The sequence below is a fragment of the Nyctereutes procyonoides genome, unplaced genomic scaffold (genome assembly GCF_905146905.1).
Source record: "Nyctereutes procyonoides isolate TBG_1078 unplaced genomic scaffold, NYPRO_anot_genome, whole genome shotgun sequence".
Taxonomy (NCBI): domain Eukaryota; kingdom Metazoa; phylum Chordata; class Mammalia; order Carnivora; family Canidae; genus Nyctereutes; species Nyctereutes procyonoides.
In genome coordinates, this window is record NW_026575034.1 from 23,280,128 (window position 1) to 23,300,334 (window position 20,207).

Sequence of the window (20,207 nt, forward strand, 5' to 3'; positions counted from 1 at the left end):
TTAAAGATATGACTCTTGTCTTTAAAATAAAGAATCAATTAGAAAGTAGCAAGAGTAGATGTTTAGAAACTTGTGAGGTTATTATAGAATTTCATTAAAGAGATACTGGTGACTTATACTAGGATGAATAAAATTAAAGTAATGAGAGGAAGACAGACTAAGTTATAATTTTAGTCTAGACTTGAAAGAAATTAATACAGATGGATTGCATTTGAGAGATGAGGAATCAACTTCTGTATATCCCTCAGAAGGATATACATGAAAATTATTGTGTATTAGCATTTTCGGATTTTATGAGAGATGACATCATAAGACATCTAATTTTAAACTGATAATGGATTTTCTTATATCCTTTAAGGGAGGGACCCCAAGATAAGTACTTTCTCTTATCAGTCCTATTTATACTCATGCCCAGTATCACTTATTAATGAAATAAATCTTACATAATCACAAAAAGTGATACTGATTCATCTTTGTGTCAAATATTAGGTTTTCTGAAACTTATCTTGGAAATCTTTCCCTAAACTGACTGCTGTGTTCCTATCACAAATCACTGTTGTATCTACTTCTGACATAATTTTACTACAATTCTCGCTCTAATTTGCCTAGTTTTCACACAGTACATGATAGGATTCATCATTGGAGGCACAAGTAAAAGAACACTTGCCATGAGCATATTGAAGAGAGGTGAGACATGTCAGACAAAGTGATGGACAATGGCAAGGTTGATGACGGGCAAGTAGAAGATGATCACTGCACAGAAATGTGAAACACAAGTATTGAGGACCTTGAGCTGATCCTTTCAGGATGCAATTCCCAGCACAGTCTTGAGGATCAGGATGTAAGACATAGCAATAAGCATAAAGTCTACCACAAGGCGGAGTGCTTCAAAAAGCCATAGATGACATCAATTCGGTTATCAGAGCAGGCCAACTTCATGACATCCTGATGGAGACAGTAGGAATAGGATACTTGGGTTTATTTTTTGCTTTTTTAAAATTTTATTTATTGATTCATGAGAGACACACAGAGAGAGGCAGAGATATAGGCAGAGGGAGAAGCAGGCTCCATGCAGGGAGCCTGACATGGGACTCAATCCTGGGTCTCCAGGATCACACCCTGGGCTGAAAGTGGCACTAAACCGCTGAGCCACCCAGGCTCCCTGGATAATTGGCTTTTATTACAATATTTCAAACTCTCAAAGTGAAAGGGAAGGGAAGAACCAGGAGGAAACTCTGAAAAAGAAGATCATTCCTATTTTGGCAACTCTGACAATAGTCAGAAAGAAGCTCTATCTCAGAGGGTTGTGGATGGCTAGGAAACAGGCAAACGACATGATCAGGAGTATTGTGGACTCAAATACTGTGAATCCATGGATGAAGAATTCCTGGGCAAAGCAGGCATTTGGCAGAAATTTCAGAGGATTGAATAAGAAGATCCTCCCCATGGTAGGTAGAGAAGAGAGGGACAAGCCCAGTCAGACATGGCCAACATGGAAAGGAAGTAATACATGCGCTCATTCAAGGAAAGCTTTGTCTTGATGACAAAAAGGTGCAGTTTCCCAGCATAACAAAAAGATACATGCTGCAGATAGAAATAGAGATCCAGGGTGTGTGTATATTCCAGCCCTGGCACCCCAACCAAGAGGAAGGTGGTGATTTCAACATATGACGTACTGATAATGAAAATGATACATTTAGAGGGCTCTTCAGTGAAAGAGAGAAATGCTGAATTAGTAAAATATGATTATCTGGAAATATCACAGAAAAACAGTTTTTAAAAAGCTTCTTCCAACTTTTTTGACAGAACAAAGCATGTATATGGCTGCCATATTAAGAAATATACATGCCACTTTGAGCTAGTGTCTTCAAATATCCTACTTGGAAAAATTCATTTTGGCCATATTTTCCCTATAGAGAAACTGAATCTTTATTTTGAATTCAGATGGAGGTCTGAATTCATTTTTTTCTGTAAAATTTTAGTAACCAGTCATCAGTTACCCCCTTTTTTAATGTGTCAGGTATTTTACTTAAATTCTAGTTAGTTAATATATATTGTAATACTAGTAAGTATTTACCCTTTCTGATGGCTGGATATTATTCCATTGTGTATATATATATATATATATATATATATATATATATATATACACACACACATATATATACAATTCATTTGTATATACAAATTCATACAATTTCATATATATACAATTTCATATATATATATATGAAAATCTAAAGATATAGCTTCTATTTCAGGATGATAACAAAGAAGAACAAATTAAGCCCAAAGTACAAAGGAATGATAATGGCAAGATCAGAAATCAATAAAATATGTATCTGACATAAATAAAATCAAAACAGAAGTCTGGTTCTGTGAAAAGTTTAAGAATATCCATAAAAAACTTAGCAACTCTAAACAAGAGAGAAGAGAGAAAACAAGAAATGTGTATTAATAATAAAAACAAGAAACAGATTTTACTAACAATATAAAGGATATTCAGAGAATACAATGAATATGATTTTTTAAATATTTTTTACAATAGAGTAGATAACTCAGGTGAAATGAACAAATTCTTTGAAAAATACTAATCTCTAAAACAAGAAAACAAAAAGCTGGATAGTTCTTTATCTGTTAATAGCACTTACTTCATAATTTTTTTTAAAAGCCCTCAAATCAACTCCAGGCTAAGAGGCCACTCTTCTTATTTATATTAGGCGTTTAACAACAACAAAAAATAATACCAATATTATACATACTCTGTTGGATAGAGATTAAACACTTCTCCACTAGTTTAATGTGTGATACCTAACCAGACAATTACAGTACAAGAAACAGTAATTGATGGTTAATATATTCTGTGAATATGGATATCTACAAACATAACAAAAGTAGAGGTAGAATACAGTGATATATAAAGAAAATAATACATTGTGAACAAGTGGAGCTGATCATAGAAATACATACTTTTCCATAATCATGAATATATTTCACACCGACATAGAGGAAAAACTGCATTCCACCTCAATAGATAAAATCCTAATACATTGTCTTCACAAAACCTGAGCAAACTAGAAATAAAGGGTACTACCTTGAATTGATAGACATATGTAAAAATGCTAGAGCTGACATTACGATGATTAAATAATGTTGGGCATTTTCTCTCAATGACATGTAAAGTTTATGATGTCCTATCAGTATTCTGTTCAAAATTGCACTAGATATCCAGGATTGTGTAATGTGGAAAGAAGAAAGGAATGAAAAAAATAAAAATTTGAAAGGATAAAGTAAAAATGCCTGTACTCACAAATGATATGATTGTTTAGAAATCTATAAATAGGGGCACCTGGGTGGCTCAGTCAGTTAAGTATCTGCCTTCAGCTCAGGTCATGATCCCAGGGTTCTGGGATTGAGCCCCAAGTCCGGCTCCCTGCTCAGGAGGGAGCCAGCTTCTCCCTCTCCCTCTGCCACTCCTCCTGCTTGTGCTCTCCCTCTCAAATAAATAAATAAAATCTTTTTTAAAAAAAATAGAAATCTATAAATATTAAGAATAAGTTTTTATTATTTTTAATTTTTTAAATTTAAGCTTTATTTTTTTAAGTTTCCATTTAAATTCCAGTTAACATATAGTGTAATATTAGTTTCAAGTGTACAATATAGTGATTCAGCACTTCCATACAACACCCAATGCTCACCACAAGTGCCCTCCTTAGTCCTCATCACTGATCTCACCCATTCCCCTATTCATTTCCAATCTAGTAACCATCACTTTATACTCTATAGTTAAGAGTCTGTTTCTTGGTTTGTCTTTTTCTCTTTTTTTCCCCCTTTGGGTTTGTTTTGTTTCTTATATCCCATATATAAGTGAAATCATATGGCATTCGTCTTCCTCTGACTTATTTTGCTGAGCATTATACTCTCTAGATCGTCTGTCATTGTAAATGGCAAGATTTCATTCTTTTTTAAGGCTAATATTCCATTGTATGTATATACCACATATTTTTTATCCACGCATCAACAGATGAGAGTAAGTTAGTTTTAAAAAGCCATCCAGCAATATACAAAACTGTGTTCCTACACACTTGAGAAAACAATTTGTATAAATTTAAATAACATTTATGTCAATCAAGGTATTTAATCAGTAAAGTCAAATGTGTAAAAATAAATAAAATAAATACTTTTAAGATACCTGCGCCAATAAATTCAAAACATTGCAGAAGATTTCAAGAAGACTTAAATAAAAAGAGAGATCAGGCTTATTGATTAGAAAACTGTGTTGCTAACAATTATTCAGAAAATAGCATTGACTCAGCACAATTCTAATAGAATCCTAGTAGATTTTATTGTGGAAATTGACAAGTTGATTGTAAACTTTATGTGGAAATGCAAAAAGACCTAGAACAGGCAAGACAAAAAAAACATTGAATGAACCACATCATAAGATCTCATGATTAATTCTAAAGTTGCATTTATTTAGGAGTGTGGTATTGATACAATGTTGGAGGAATTCATCAAAAGGGTGTAACTGACTGGTCCATGAGCTAAACCTGGGTAATTGGAGGCCCCTCAGCACCCCGACTTGACCCTCAAATGTACATTCTGTACACTCTTTTCACAGTGGGAGCCCTGAAATTTTCAAGGACATAGCTTGGAGGAAGGAATATATTATTGAGACCATGTGGATGGTATATATGACTGAACCCCATTCAAGCTTCTATATATAATTTTAAGGTTCTGGCAGGCATGTATGGAGATTTACTTGTCTTATGACTACCAAAAACAAGTCTCATATGTTTTTGTGCTTATTAAACCTGCCACCTACCAAACTGGAGGAGTATGTCTTTTTCTTTGTTCTCTGCTTGCCCTCCGTATATGGAGAGCAGTTTCTATTTTACCTGAGAAATTCCTGAGGTTCAGAACCAACACACAAGAAGAGACAGAGTCACAGTGACAAAATTCAATAGGGAAAGGAAGATCTTTTCAAGGAATGGAGCAATTTGTGTATATAAATAAATGAATAAATATGAATATATAATAAATATATGACTGAATATATGAATATATGAATAAATATTAGCTTTATAAGAAATTTCAGCTAGATCATAGATCTAAGCATTAAATATAAAAGGAAAGAAAACAAGTAGAAGAAAAAAAATGTTCATGACTTTGGAATAATTAAGGACATAAGAAGACTAGCCCTGAAGTAAAAATAATCACTTATAACAAACAAAAGAGGAGAACTTTTGTTCACTGAAAGACACTTTTAAGATGAAAAGACAAATCTTCCACGAGGAATAAATATACTTAAACACTCACAGTTCAATTTGCATTTAGGAAAATAAAAATTAGTATCATAATGATACCATTCATAAAGTCTATAGCTACGATAAGAAAACACATCTTTAAGATTATCTATAGGAATTTTATTTATAACAGGCAAAATTTGGAAGCAACTCTAATATCCATCAATAGAATATTAGGTTACAAATAATTTTGTAGTCTGATTTAATTGGCCCGCAATGTTACATTTATTACCAGACTTTAAAAACCCCCCAAGTGATTCTAATGCCTTGCAAAGATTGAAAGGTGGGCTTTCCATGGCTCTTATATAGGTGCTATCAGTTAAAATGATTATATACACACATAAATAGTTAAAATGTATATATATATACATATCAGTTAAAATGATATATATATATATATATATATCAGCAAACTTGTCTGTCTTCTTAAATGTAGCATTCTAAAGATAACTTACCACTTTAATGATGAATTGCACTCTCTAGTAAATACACTAATTCCTAATTCTTTGTGTAGAAGTATAATGGATGTATTTTCTAAGAAATCCCAATAAAATTACTACAGGCCACCATTTGAGTTCATTTCTTATGTATTCTTTAATAATTTATTCCTTAAATCACTTTTTTCCCCTATTTTTTCTCAATGATGTCAGTCTGCCATCTTTGGCAGGTCTATGAGACAGCTACTGGTTTTATTTGGTTTTCCTTTACTTAATTTAATTTGTTTTGTTCTATTTTTTCCAAATACTATTTCTCCAACCTTCCTAGAAGAAGAAACTGCTTCCTTTGTTTATTTCAGTCACAGTGACTGCAGTCATGCCATGACTAAGTTTTGCCAATCACACTGAGTTCATATCCATGGGTAGTATGACCAGTCCTGGTTTAAGAGTATCAAGCAATTCATATTTTTCAGCCCTTTCCTTAAGTCTGTAAATGAAATTCATAATGAAAGTCCATGCTCTTCTTTGTTAGTGGAGGTGTAAAACATGTCCCCACTATCCATTCCTCCAATGTGTGACCATTTACTCATTATATAGGGGGCTTCATTCAGAATAGTGATTGAAGCAAAGAAAGGTTCGATAACTATAAGAGCAAGAGTTGGTAATGCTAACAATGACTTCTACAACTTAAGGATGATGAAGCTCCCCAAGTTCCCACAACTTCTATTTCATATCTGTGAGCCATTGCAATGTCTTACCCTAGAATGTTGTTTTGGGGCACCGGGTGGCTCAGTGATTGAGCTTCTGCCTTTGGCTCAAGTCGTAATCCTAGGGTCTGGGGATCTAGTAAGGCTCCCTGCAGGGACTCTGCTTCTCCCTCTGCCTATGTCTCTGCCTCTCTCCGTGAGTCTCTCATGAATAAATAAGTAAAATCTTAAAAAAAAAATGTGTTGTTTAGGATAATATGATATAATACTGTCTCTAGCATGGAATGTTTATCTTACTAATATAGGCTTTCTAAATTTTAGGATTTAATGTGGATTAAATAGTAATGCTTATTACATGTGAGAGTAAATTCAGTTAGATAACTTTTAGTGAAGACCTGGCTAGATCTTATCTATATAATGAGATTACTCCACTTATTTTTAGGATTGCTAAGTATATTCATGTTTGCTTTTATTTTAATTTATACCCAAGTAATTTGTAGAAGTGAACTTTATATTAAACGAGGATTTTCAGGCATACTTTAATGGATCTGTGGCTTTCTTATCATGCTTTATAGTCATGTCTTCAAAATGTTCTAGGATTGCTATGTTTTAACAAACATACAATAAATAGTTCATATGTCCCAGGTACTTTTCTAGACACTGACAGAGATAGAAATTAAAATGCTCTACTTCGTTCACATACACATTGATGCAGGATTTAGACAATTAAGAAATAATACTGCTGTTAAAATGTGAAACTGGCAAAAACAGTGCTATACAAACTAATAAGGAACAGCTCACTCAATATGCATACTAAAGAAGATGCTTTATTAAATATATTGCAGAAAATTTAAAATACAAGTTGATAACATATTTGCTCATCTACCACTGTATTTACATTTAGTACATTTTTCACGGTACTTGAAGATAGGAGCATTTTTATGATTTATTTGAATTTCTGATGAAACACACAACTAGGCATACATATATCACTTTCCCAACATATAAACACACACATATACACACAAAATAGGTGTTTAGGGGATGCTGATGCTGTGCATGCGTGCGCGGATGTGTGTGTCTGTGTGAGTGATTAATCTTTCAGTTCACTTTAGTTAGAACTGATCATGCCTGAGTTAGAGTTATGTTTGCTTTTTTCCCAAAGGGACATACTAGTTTTCTTTTTTTAATAATGATAAATCTAACATTTTAATCAAATTAAGATGGCACTTTTGTGGCTATTGTGGATATAATCATATAGCTGGTTATGTGGAGAGGTAAAAGAGTAAAAGAACATAGAAAATGCAATAGTTAATGTATTATAACCCTAAGCCATGTAGGATGTTGTTGCTGCTAAATGAAATCAATAATTTGAAATTTGATGAGCCTATATATGAAATATATATTTTTGTCAATCTCTATTATTACTTCACTGTCATTCTTGGATCCCCGCATTTGTGCAAAGTGAGCTGAGCATTCATTGCAGCTGAAGCTTTCCATCAACCTTTTATCTCACATAATTTCATGAGAATCAGATTTCTAATCTGCTGACTCTTCACAGAGTACACAAGGGGATTCATTAGAGGGGGAACCAGAAGGAAGGTATCAGCTATGATGACCCTAACAACTGGAGAAACGTTTTTGGCAAAGCGGTGAATAATAGCCAAGGTAATAATAGGCACGTAAAAGATCAGCACAGCACAGATGTGGGAGATGCAAGTGTTGAGGACCTTGAGACAGCCCTTGTGTGAGGTGATGCCCAGAACAATCTTCATGATCAGCATGTAAGACACAGCAATGCATACCAAGTCTAACATAGCTGTTAGAGCCACAAACAGTCCGTAGATGACATTGACTCTGTTGTCAGAACAGGCCAATTTCATGACATCCTGATGGAGACAGTAGGAGTGAGATAGAAGGCTTTTCTTACAGAATCTTAGCCTCTTCAGAATAAAGGGGAAAGGGAAGACCAATAAGAGACTTTTTATAGCAGATACAAGGCCAATTTTAAAGACTCTTACACTATTCAGAATGGAGGTGTATTTCAGAGGGTTGCAGATGGCTATCAAGCGATCGATAGACATGATGAAAAGTACTGATGACTCCATGGCTGAGAATCCATGAATGAAGAACTCCTGGGCAAAGCAAGCATCAGGGGAGATTCCAGTGGCATTGAACAAGAAGATTCTCAGCATGGTTGGAAGGGAGGAGATGGACAGTCCCAGGTCAGAAAAGGCCAGCATGGAGAGGAAATAATACATAGGCTCATGCAGAGAGGTCTCTGTTTTTATGAAAAAGAGGATGGTGCAGTTCCCCAGGATGGCAAGGAGGTACATGAGGCAAATGGGGATGGAGACCCAAATATGTGCATGCTTCATCCCTGGGATCCCAATGAGGAAGAAGGTAGAGATTTCCACTTCAGAAGTGTTAAAGGCTGACATTGCAGTAAAGTGAGATCAGGATGTGGGTCTCAGACGAGACATCCTACAATGGCAAAAACTAGTTTGCTTAAATGTATATTTGTGTAGTCATTTGTCTAGTCATTCAGGTCAATGGAAATCTTATGATTCCACTTATTCTGCAATAATTCTTAGGATGAAAATAAAACATTTTGTAAAATACAGATAGGAATAATATCATGGCACATGTAAGCAGGATACAGGAAAAACATGAAAATGTACCTATCCCTCATCAGTAGATGGATATAAATATTCAAAGTGTTTTCCTTAGACTCAGCACGTAAGAAGGAAACAGAAAATTTATCAGCCTCTATTTCCAATAGCATATTTTGTTAGGATAGTGACGAATTTGGAAATTATATGGGTTAACATAGGTACAAATCAGGAACATAACACTACAAATGCATGGGCAATTATTTAATATTTAACCTTTAAGAAATTGTATTATTTTAAAAATGATGGTAAGACTATTGCATATCGATATGCAAAATAATGAACTTAGATCCCTACCTCTCACTATATACAAACAAATTATATCAAAATATAAGACTTCTGTAGAAGAGCTGTAATAGTAAAACCATTTGAAGAAAACAAAGGAGTAAATCTTTTTGAACTTGGGTTAGAAAATGGATTCGTATGGCACAAAAAGTATAAACAAAAAATACATAAATTGGACTTAATCAGATTTTTTTAAAAGTTTGTGATTCAAAGTACACTGTCAAGAAAGTCAACAGACTAACCATAGAATAAGAATATATTTGCAAATCCTATATCTGGACATGCACCCAGAATTTAGGAAGAAACTTTACAATTCAATAATGAAGATGTAAATGATCTTCCACACCATTCATCATCAGGAAAATGCAAGTCAAAGGATTGGAAAGTTATAGTAGAACCATTGTCAATATTTTATTTTTTTAATTTAAACTCAATTTGCCAACATATAGTATACTAAACACCCATTATATCATCCCATCAAGTGCCTTCCCCAGTGCCCATCACCCAGCTACCCCATCCCCCCACCCACCTCCTCTTGTGCAACCCATTGTTTGTTTCCCAGAGTTAGGTGTCATTGGTTGATTATTTTTACATCTAGAAGCTGAACATGATGCTTTCCATAATCATACTTAATGAGGCCACAAATTGGAATTTTAAAATCCATACTGATTGTAAAATTCATCCTGTGATATGAAAAGGGTGTAAGAGTTTTAGATCATGAGAAATGTTGCTAAGAAATCAATGTATTTTTTTTCTACATAGTGAACAGAAAAGTGAAAAAGTGAGACTAAACATTTCTAGTAGTGATCACAGTATAATCCTGGCTAGAGACAGGTGTTAATTACCTGTCTCCTATCTTTCCATGACTAATCTCTTCCTTATGTCAACTTCTTTCAATTTCCAGAATACCATGTTGTTTCAAGTATTTTGCTTTTATGTATCATAAAAACGTCCTTCTTTTCCTCTCCTGCATTTGTCCAAATCCTAAGTTAGATTTCATGTCCTTTAGAATCCTTTCTTGGACCATTTCTTTACCTTACATTCAAGACAGAGTGCTTTTCTTTATGACCTTTTGCCTGTTTATCATATGAATATTTATTTGACATTTATTTCACTCTTTGCCTCCTACTTTGCTGATGTCTTTGTGGTCAGGGTATATTTCGTGTTTATCTTGATGTTCCTGGATGCTTTCACGCATTTGGTTCTCAGTAAATATTTGTTGGATAAATATAAATGATTCTTCCTAGCTAGAGGCTGAAGGAATGAAGTAAAACGGAGCACCTATCCCATTCCTCTGCAAACCTTGGCTATTATCCAATCTGCATACCTGAGGAATTCTGGAAAGTCAATGTTAATTACAAGTGGAAAGACACTAACTAAAAGGGAACATTTAAGTAAGAGAGATACATTTTAATAGAACTTTTAATAGGTGCCTGGATACCTCTGTGCTGGCATGAAAGCAATTTTATGGAAGATAACTTATTGACATTATTTAAAGAAACTGTAAATATTTCAAAGTTTTAAAGGTACATTGCAGATAAACATAAATTTAATGCACATGATTTGCTTTTATACTAATTCCTGATCACTAGGGAATTAATGCTATCCCTTAAAGTGGTACATAGGTCAATTGTTTATTATGCTGCCTCATTCTTTCTTGTCCTCTCTTGTTCACACATATGTTCCAAAAGTCTTGTAGATTTCTTTTGTACATAATCAGTATCAAGTTTTGTTATGTTGCCTCTCTTTTCTAAACATGCTTATACCCTCATACTTGATTTTATATTTTTCTCCATTCCTCTTTTTAAGATTGATCGATTGATTGAAGAGTGGGTGCGAGCCAGGGTAGGAACAAGATGGGGAGAAAGGATCTCAAGCAGCGCAGAGCCCCATATAGTGCTCCATCCCAGGACCCTGACATCATGACCTGAGCTGAACAAAGCCAAAAGTCTGACACTCAATGACTGAGCCACACAGGCACCATGCAGTCCTCTCTTTCTCTTGCACATATTGTTATGTGTCCACATCTATCTCCTGTACAATTTTCTTATCTCTACCTCACAGTCCATAAATTGCTGCACATGCCTGCTGTGTTTCTGTGACCACTTTTGTTGAGCTTTTATTTTTTTTCCCCTAGGTTTAATACCATTTCTTTAGTTAGAATGCCTTGCTTAGTTTAACTTCTGTCTCTATGTCACCAGCCAGCAATTTAGTGATAAATGTATCCACAGAAAAAATATAGTTTTGAAGTATATGAATGTGGAATCATACACTAATGGAGAATACACAGGAAGTTCTAAATGCAATTAGCATATGAAAATATAATAACCGTATAAACAACTGGTTTAACAGTTACTACATTTACATTTGTAAGGTACTCATCAGCAGTTCCAAGGAGGCTATAGGTATTGGACAGATGTTACAAAATGCCTTTGTGTCAGCACCAGATTTCTCTTTCTGTAATGTCAGTCATTCTACTTCCCTTAAGAAAATCAGAATAACCCAACCTCCCCAAGTCAAATACCTTGACTGAAATGCAAAGCCCTATATTCTCCCTTATTAGGTATACATACTCACACTTCCATTCTCTTGGACTGCCTTACACCCCCACTCAAGTCCTCTGTTGGTATGAGTGGGTTGATTTAGCCCCTAAACACACATATCATAAAGCTCCCTGCATCCATATAATTGCTTCAGAAGATGACCTGAAGTGAAAGAGTGCAGTGATCCATGCAAAGCCATCATTTCTTTAAAGGATCCATATTTTTATATAATAGTATAACATTTTTATTTTACATAGAGCAACCTAGGGCAGAACTTGACATTTTCAATATTGCAACACTTGTTTTTCTCCTGCTTGAATAGGGGTTGTTTTGTTGTTGTCGTTTATTTGTTTTCATCCTGCCTACCGAGTGAATACAAATTAACCCAAACTTGAGGTCCAGCACTGAGTAATGACAGTAATAGTAACTTAGGGCTATTAGTGTTCTCTTGCTGATAATATTTCTGCTTTTCTTCCTTCCTCTAGCTGATGGTATCCCATATAATTATTTTGATATATACTGATATTCAATGAATGAATTAAAAGTCTTATCCTCAACTTGGAGGCTTCTATATTAAAATTAAATGATTAAATGGAATTTGTACAAAACCCACTCACACATGATTAATTAAAATCTATGAACTCCTAGATAAAGCAGTTTGCCCTTTGCAGTATGAGATGGCATGATCCAATCAGTTTAGGGCCTGAAAAGAGCAAAAAGGTAGAGGGAAGAAGAATTCAGTCCTTCCTGCCTGAATACTTGAGCCAGGACACCAGTCTAATCTTTTCCTGCCTTAGCACCCTGGTGCTCAGGAATTCAGACTCAGATTGAATTATGCCACCAACCTCCTAAGACCCCCAGTTTATAAAAGGCTGACTGAGAGACTTCTCAGTCTCCATATATAATCCTCAGTGGCCAATATATATCCTATTGCTTCTGTTTCTCTGGAGAACTCTAACCAATACAATAATATTAACAAAGTCTTAAGTATATCCTAAGATTTAAGCTGGCGTTAAACAATAAAATATTAACATTTTATCAAGGACACATTTTATCATCTTAATGCTCTTGATTGATGAAATCTAATTGGAACACTAGGGTTTTTGGGTACTTACCAAGATGTGGGCTATTAGATCTACACTTCAGGCTCAGAAATATAAACCAAGAATGAAGCCACTCCAATCCCAGTGTCAGGTACAGAGGATTATCATAACACCCCAATACTAGTCCTTCCTCCCTGATGCTTTGTGAGTGGCCTCTTGGGATGAAAATACAGAAGGCTACCCTCAGAGGGAATAAAAAGCCCAGCTGAATACTTTAATGAATGCTTAACTGGATTCAAGGAGAGTCAGGTGAATTCCCTGACTAATGCAAATGCTTTAGTCATTTTTTTAGGAAAAAAAAAGAGATTATGAGAGTGTACCAGTCCCAGGTCCATTATGCTGAATTAATTGCTCCCTTGACTGTAGTTTCAGAGCATTCTGTTCTTGGCTTTTTCCCAGCAGTAGTCACATTGTATATTCTATGTCATTATGTTATTGATAGTACAGTTAGGTTATTGAGTTTTTTAATTCTTTTTTAAAAAAGATTTTATTTATTTATTTGAGAGACAGAGGGAGAGGAGGAGTAGACTCCCCACTGAACAGGGTGGAGCTCAGTCCCAGGACCTTAAGATCATGACTTGAGCCAAAGGCAGTTGCTCAACCAGCTAAGCCACCCAGACATCCCTGGGTTTTATTTTATTATTATTTTTTTCATCCCTGGGTTTTAATTCTGAAAGGAACAAACTGTAACTTTTAAAAGATAAGGGAATAGTATTTACTTTTAAAATACTTCCTGATATTGAAAATAAATAATATTGACATGTTTAATACAAAAGTGAGGGATGCCTGGGTGGCTCAGTGGTTGAGCATATGCCTTTGGCTCAAGGTGTGATCCTGGAGTCCCGGGATCGAGTCCCATATCAGGCTCCTTGCATGGAGCCTGCTTCTCCCTCTTCCTGTGTCTCTGTCTCTCTATGTGTGTCTCTCATGAATAAATAAATAATTTTTTTAAAAGCACCCTGGTGCTTAGGTCTTCAGACTCAGACTGAATATGCCACCAACTTCCTAAGACCTCCAGCTTATAAATGGCTGATTGAGAGACTTCTGTTGACTGTTGACCTCTCTCTTCCCTCTACACCTATAACCAAGGGTAATATCCATTGACTATTTAAAATGATTGATTCCATGAATCTCTCTCAACATAGACACACACATACACCACACACACAAATTTTGTTTGAAGTAATTTATTTAGAATGGAGATATTTCTACATGCACTGTTATTCAGCTATCTTTTTCAATAAATCATATGTAGAAAGTATATCATTACATACATATGCAGCCACATTATTCCCTTTGGTTGAATGGTAATATATTCCACAAACAGATTTTACTTTTATTTTAAGTGTGTATCTCCTATACTGAGGTTTAGGTGATGTACCTAGGGATCACTTTGTGTAGAAAAGGAAGTGTCCTGAGACCGGAACATAAACAGAACCATTGGCAGTGGTGAATTAGGGCTGGTCAGGAGATTGACAGAAAAGGATGAAAAACCAGAGTTCAGGAAGTCTGGGGTGGCAGAATGATGTGGGCATATGTTGTGAAGATCTTTGCACCACATGTTACTGCTCAACAGAGATTAGCCCCCATGGAAGAGGAGCCAAGCTGACAGAAGAGCATAATCAGTTATCAGTCATCCTCTGGCTTCAGCCACCACAGTGCTTGCACAATGGCATGTGAAATTGGAGGCCACAGAGGATGCTATACAGTTGCCCAAGGGTCGAACACTATGGAATCCCACATAACCAAGACTGACTAGCTACTGCCACTGCTAAATGTCAGACCTTCTAGCAACAGAGACTAACTAATGTCCAGAATTTGATATGGTGCCATTTCTCATGGTCACCAACTAACCACTTCATGACAAGGTGGCTACATCTGTCCTTTCAATCCTGCAGCAGGGGGCAGTTTGATCTCACAAAACAGACATGCATTCTGCATGTGAGATTGTCTTTCCGTCTGCAGAGCCTCAGCAGCATCACAAAATGTTTCATCCACTGGCACAGGATTTCATCAAACATTGTAGTAGACCAGGGTACAACTAAAGAAGTGAGAGAGTAGGTTCATGGCTATTCAATCCATTGGTTATATCATATACCACAAGTTATTGACCTAAAAGAGCATTCACACAGCTTACAAAAGGCACATATCAGCTCAAACAGCATTCTAGGTGATGGCATCCTCTGGGAGTCAATTTATGCACTGAATCAAAGACCTTCATATGTGCCAGAATCACAATGGGAAGAGAACATGGGTCATAGGAGATATTGTGCCTTCTGTCCAAACAATGACTGTGTGCTCAGAGGTCCTGGTGGTGGAGATGGAGTGTACTTTTTCCAGCAAGATTTACATTTAATTATAAGCTATGACTACCATCTGGGAATTTGGGGCTCTTGGGCACAAGAACTAGGAAGCAAGAAGGCATACCATATCAGCAGGTGTAATTAACTCTAATCTTCAGGAAAAGTTAAGGTTGCAGTTACTCAAATAAAAATGCCAGTTCATTGAGGTCTGTCTGAAGATCATTATTAATAGACAATGCTCACTCCAGAGCTCTCTCCAGGGTTGGACACAGCTTTGTCAGGGCTACATTGCAATTCCATTTCTCTCAGTCCAACCCTAGTGCCTTATCTTTTCCTTTCAGTAGCATTGAAGATCTTATAAATGCATTATATCCCAAATACCTTCTCAGGGTCTATTTCCAGAGAACACATATCGCCAAACTTTTCTAAGTGTTGTGCTATTTTATACACTCTGAGCAATGTATGAAATTTCAGAAAATTTCGTCCACAGCCTTGATTATTATTTCAGCTTTTTTTATGTTAGCTTGCCTGAGTAGCCCTATGTATTTCTTCGTGATTTTAATTTGTATTCCTCTAATTTTGGAACACATTTTTACGTTTATTGGCTATTCATATATCTTCCTTGGTGAAGTGGCCATTCAGTTCTGTCCATTTTATACTAGGATGTTTGTCTCTTTTTTAAAAGATTTTATTTATTTACTTGAAAGAGAGAGAGAGAGAGAGAAAGCAAAGATGGAAAGGGAAAAGCAGACTCCCACTGAGCAGGGAGCTCAATGTGGTACTCGATCCCAGAACTCTGGAATCATGGCCTGAGCTGAAGGCAGACACTTAACCAACTGAGCCACCCAGGCTCCCCTAGGATGTTTATCTTTTAATTAAGTTGTAGAACTTTATTCTACACAAATAATTTGTCATGTGTTTTACAATTATTTTCTCCCAGTTTTTGATTTTTCTATTTTCTAGTATTATGTTTGATGCACAGGATATTTTAATTTCATTAAATCTAACCTATGAATTGCTTCTTCTTAGATAACAGTTTAAGATTATAGTCAAATGCAGGCTAAAAGTAAGTGGTCCAGATTAAAATTTGAATCTATACAAAAGAAGGCAAACATCAGTAAAGGTAATTTCATAATTATGAGAAACAGTTTAAGTGCATATCCTCTCTTCTCTTAACTTCCTTAAAAAGCAGTTTCACACACTACCACAAATTAAGGAAAATTGAATACAGTTATATGGGAATAGCAATTTAAATGTTCCTATATATCACTGTAATTAAGCTAGTATACATCAGAAGATGATTTTGGTAAGGTGATTGTGGTAAGCTCTATTATAATTGCTAAGGAAAATTATAAAAAATATCTAGTGAAAAAGTCATTGAAAAAATTAAGATGCTATGTAGGACAAATATTAATTTAAAGCAAAAGAAAGTAGTAAAGAGGGAACAGAGAAATTTAAAAATAAAATGAGATAGAAAAAAACAAAAAATTAAATGGCAGATATAAATCCAACTCATCATTGTCAATAGTACCATTGAAGGTAGTGGACTGAGCAAGCGAATCAAACAGGAAAGTTTGTCAGACTAGATAATAAAACATGCCCCAACTATGTGCTTTCTTCAGGTTACATATACAAATGGATTGAAAGTAAAAGAATGGAAAACAAGTTACCATACAAAAAGCAACTACAACAAAGCTGGCTGTACTATATCAGGGAAAAATAGACTTTGATACAAAATAAAATAAAATAAAATATACTATACATAAAGAGGGTCACTTTATAATGATAAAAGGGAAAGTATAACAATGATAAGCATATACTCACATAATAACAGATCAGCAAAAATCTGAAGCAAAAATTGACAGAAACAAAGGGAAGAATAAACAATTCAAGAATAAAAGCTAGGGGCACCTGGGTGGCTCAATGGTTGAGCGTCTGCCTTTGGCTCAGGGCAAGATCCCAGGGTCCTGGGATCGAGTCCCACATCAGGCTCTCTGCAGGGAGTCTGCTTCTCCCTTCTCCCTCTTCCTATGTCTCTGCCTCTCTCTTGTATGTCTCATGAATAAATAAATTAAAACTTTAAAAAATGAAATAAAATAAAATAAAATAATTAAAATAAAATAAAAGGTGAAGACTTTACTACCCCACTTTCTCACTATCAATAGTTGATAGAACAACTGGACAGAAGATCAACAAGGAGATAGAAGACTTAATACTATAAACCACTCCACTCTACCATAATATACATTTTTCTCCAGTGCTTATGGAACATTCTCCAGCATAGACCATATACTAGATCATAAAATAGATAGATATAGATATAGATTTTAAATGATAGAAATAACATAAGCAATGTTCTCTGACCACACAAAAATATGTACAAGAATATACATACTGGCATTATTCATAATAGACAGAGGTACCAACAAACTGAATGTTCATCAATGGTCTGAATGAGAAACAAAATATATGATATACATTCTAGTGAGTTTGAGGATCCAGAGTAACTAAGGAAAAGGCTTGATCATGAGATGGCAGTAGCACAGTGAGGTAGGAGAAATAGGGGAAGTCCTATACAGCAGACCTTCCAGAGGTAGTGGTCAGGGCCACCAACCGAAGGGGAAAAGAATGAAGGAACTTCTGATATAGAGGGCAATTGGAGAGAGGACATGTGTTTCTTTTTTTTAATATTTTAATTATTTATTCATGAGACACAGAGAGAGAGAGAGAGAGGCAGAGACACAGGCAGAGGGAAAAGCAGGCTCCACACAGGGAGCCTGATGTAGGACTTGATCCTGGGTCTCCAGTATCACGCCCAGACTGACAGCGGTGCTAAATCACCAAGCCACCCGGGGCTGCCCAGGGCATGTGTTTCTTGACAATATGTTTCAGCAGCATGGAAGGTAGTGTCTGAGCCAGAGAGCCCCGAAGGACGGCAGTGGTTTGGAGTCTTTTTATTATTATTATTATTATTTATTATTATTTTTATAGATTTTATTTATTTATTTATTCATGAGAGACAAAGAGAGAGAGAGAAAGAGGCAGAGACACAGGCAGACAGAGAAGCAGGCTCCATGCAGGGAGCCTGATGTGGGACTTGATCCCTGGACTCCAAGATCACACCTTGGGCTAAAGGCAGGCACTCAACTGCTGAGCCACCCAGGCATCCCAGTAAAATTTAAATTGAAAATTCTACACTAGTATGAGATACTTTCATAATTATAAAGGAGAGGATGATGAAAAATGTGTTTCAGAGTCTCTTGCACCTAAGCTTTCTGTTGCTTGAATTTCCTGAGGATTCTGTCACGAATCTGCTTGGTCTTGACACTGTAGACAATAGGATTCATGAGGGGTGGAACCAGCAAGTAGACATTGGCCATGAGCACATGGACAATTGGGGAAGCATTCTGCCCATAGCGACGGATCATAGATAGCCCAATCATTGGTGTATAGAAAGTGAGTACAGCACATATGTGGGAGATGCAGGTGTTGAGCGCTTTAATCCTCTCTGTCTTGGAGGCTATACTCAACACTGTGCCAAGGATGAGGATATAGGAGAGGAGGAGAAGCACTGAATCAAGTCCCATGGAGCAAATGACCACCATGAGGCCATAGATGCTGCTGACCCAACGACTGGATACAGTTGTTTTTATCAGATCCTGGTGTAGGCAGAATGGGTAGGAGAGAATATTGACAGGACGATATTGAAGCCTCTTTAGGAGGAAAGAAGCTGGAAAAACCAGAGCCAAGGCCCTTCCAGCAATTGCCAACCCAATCCCAATGATCACACCATTGGTTAGAATGGTCACATAGCGCAGGGGCTCTCGGATTGCTACAAAGCGGTCAAAGGCCATGGCCAACAGCACAGCTGACTCAATAATTGAGAAAACATGAATGAAGTACATCTGGACCAGGCAAGCATTAAAGGAGATCTCCCGGGCATGGAACCAGAAGACACTGAACATTGTAGGCAAGGTTGTCGTGGATAGGCCCAGATCAGTCAGCGCCAGCATTGATAGAAAGTAGTACATTGGTTGGTGGAGGGAAGACTCAGTTCTGATGATAACTAGGATGGTAATGTTTCCTGCAATTGAGGTGGCATATACCAAGAAAATGGGGATAGAAATCAAGCTATATCTGCTTTCAAGGCCTGAGAGGCCTGTTAGGAGGAAGCGAGGGTATAGGACAGAGCTATTGAAGACAGACATCACAGTGATGGAGGCACTTTCAGTCTAAGTGGGAAGATGAGAACCTGGAACAATTTGGGTACAGTCAATATTGCAAGAAGTAGAAGTATTCCGACGCATGTTGCTCTGCATAGATTCTAATATCTCCTTTGCTCATTGTATATAATTACCATCTGTATTTATTATTTTTCCAGTTAGCCTATTTCATCATTGTACATTTATTGAAAACTTATTTTATAAGAAGAAAACTAGTAGTGCTAAAACGTAGAAAAATTAAAAACTACCTTCAAGTATTTATAACCTAGAAAATGGAGAGATCTAAAATTAAAGTAGTAGTTTAATGTAAGTCCCTACAAAACACAGAAAGAGGAACCTAACCTGACCCAGAGATGTCAGGGAAAATTTATTCAAGATGATTCTTGAATTAGGTAGGTTTCGAATGAGAAGTATGAGATAGAGGGAACAAGGGGCTGTGTTGAATATTCTGTGCTGATTTACACCCAGATAAATGCTGAAAAATATTAGCATTACAAGTGTAAATGAATGCAGTTGAGCAAAACAATAGAATAGAGTGGCTCTTCAGATGGTTATTAGAGAGAAGACTGAATAGAAATGGACTAGAATTTCTGATGGAACTTGTATATAAATATGAAGAGCTTAGACT

The 20,207-nt window shown here is 36.0% G+C and overlaps 2 protein-coding genes and 1 pseudogene across 2 annotated transcripts; all 3 read right to left on the minus strand.

The window, feature by feature from the left end:
* Positions 1-562: 562 nt before the first annotated feature.
* On the minus strand, positions 563-3,739 carry LOC129504896 (olfactory receptor 51A4-like; annotated as a pseudogene).
* Positions 3,740-7,949: 4,210 nt separating this feature from the next.
* Positions 7,950-8,891, minus strand: LOC129504897 (olfactory receptor 51A7-like). The gene has a single exon (XM_055317771.1). The coding sequence runs from the start codon at positions 8,889-8,891 to the stop codon at positions 7,950-7,952; it is 942 nt and encodes a 313-aa protein (XP_055173746.1).
* A 9,731-nt stretch (positions 8,892-18,622) lies between these two features.
* LOC129505081 (olfactory receptor 51G2-like) lies at positions 18,623-19,567 on the minus strand. Its single transcript, XM_055318018.1, has one exon. It carries the CDS (start codon positions 19,562-19,564, stop codon positions 18,623-18,625), a length of 942 nt encoding a protein of 313 aa, XP_055173993.1. The 5' UTR covers positions 19,565-19,567.
* Positions 19,568-20,207: the final 640 nt, after the last annotated feature.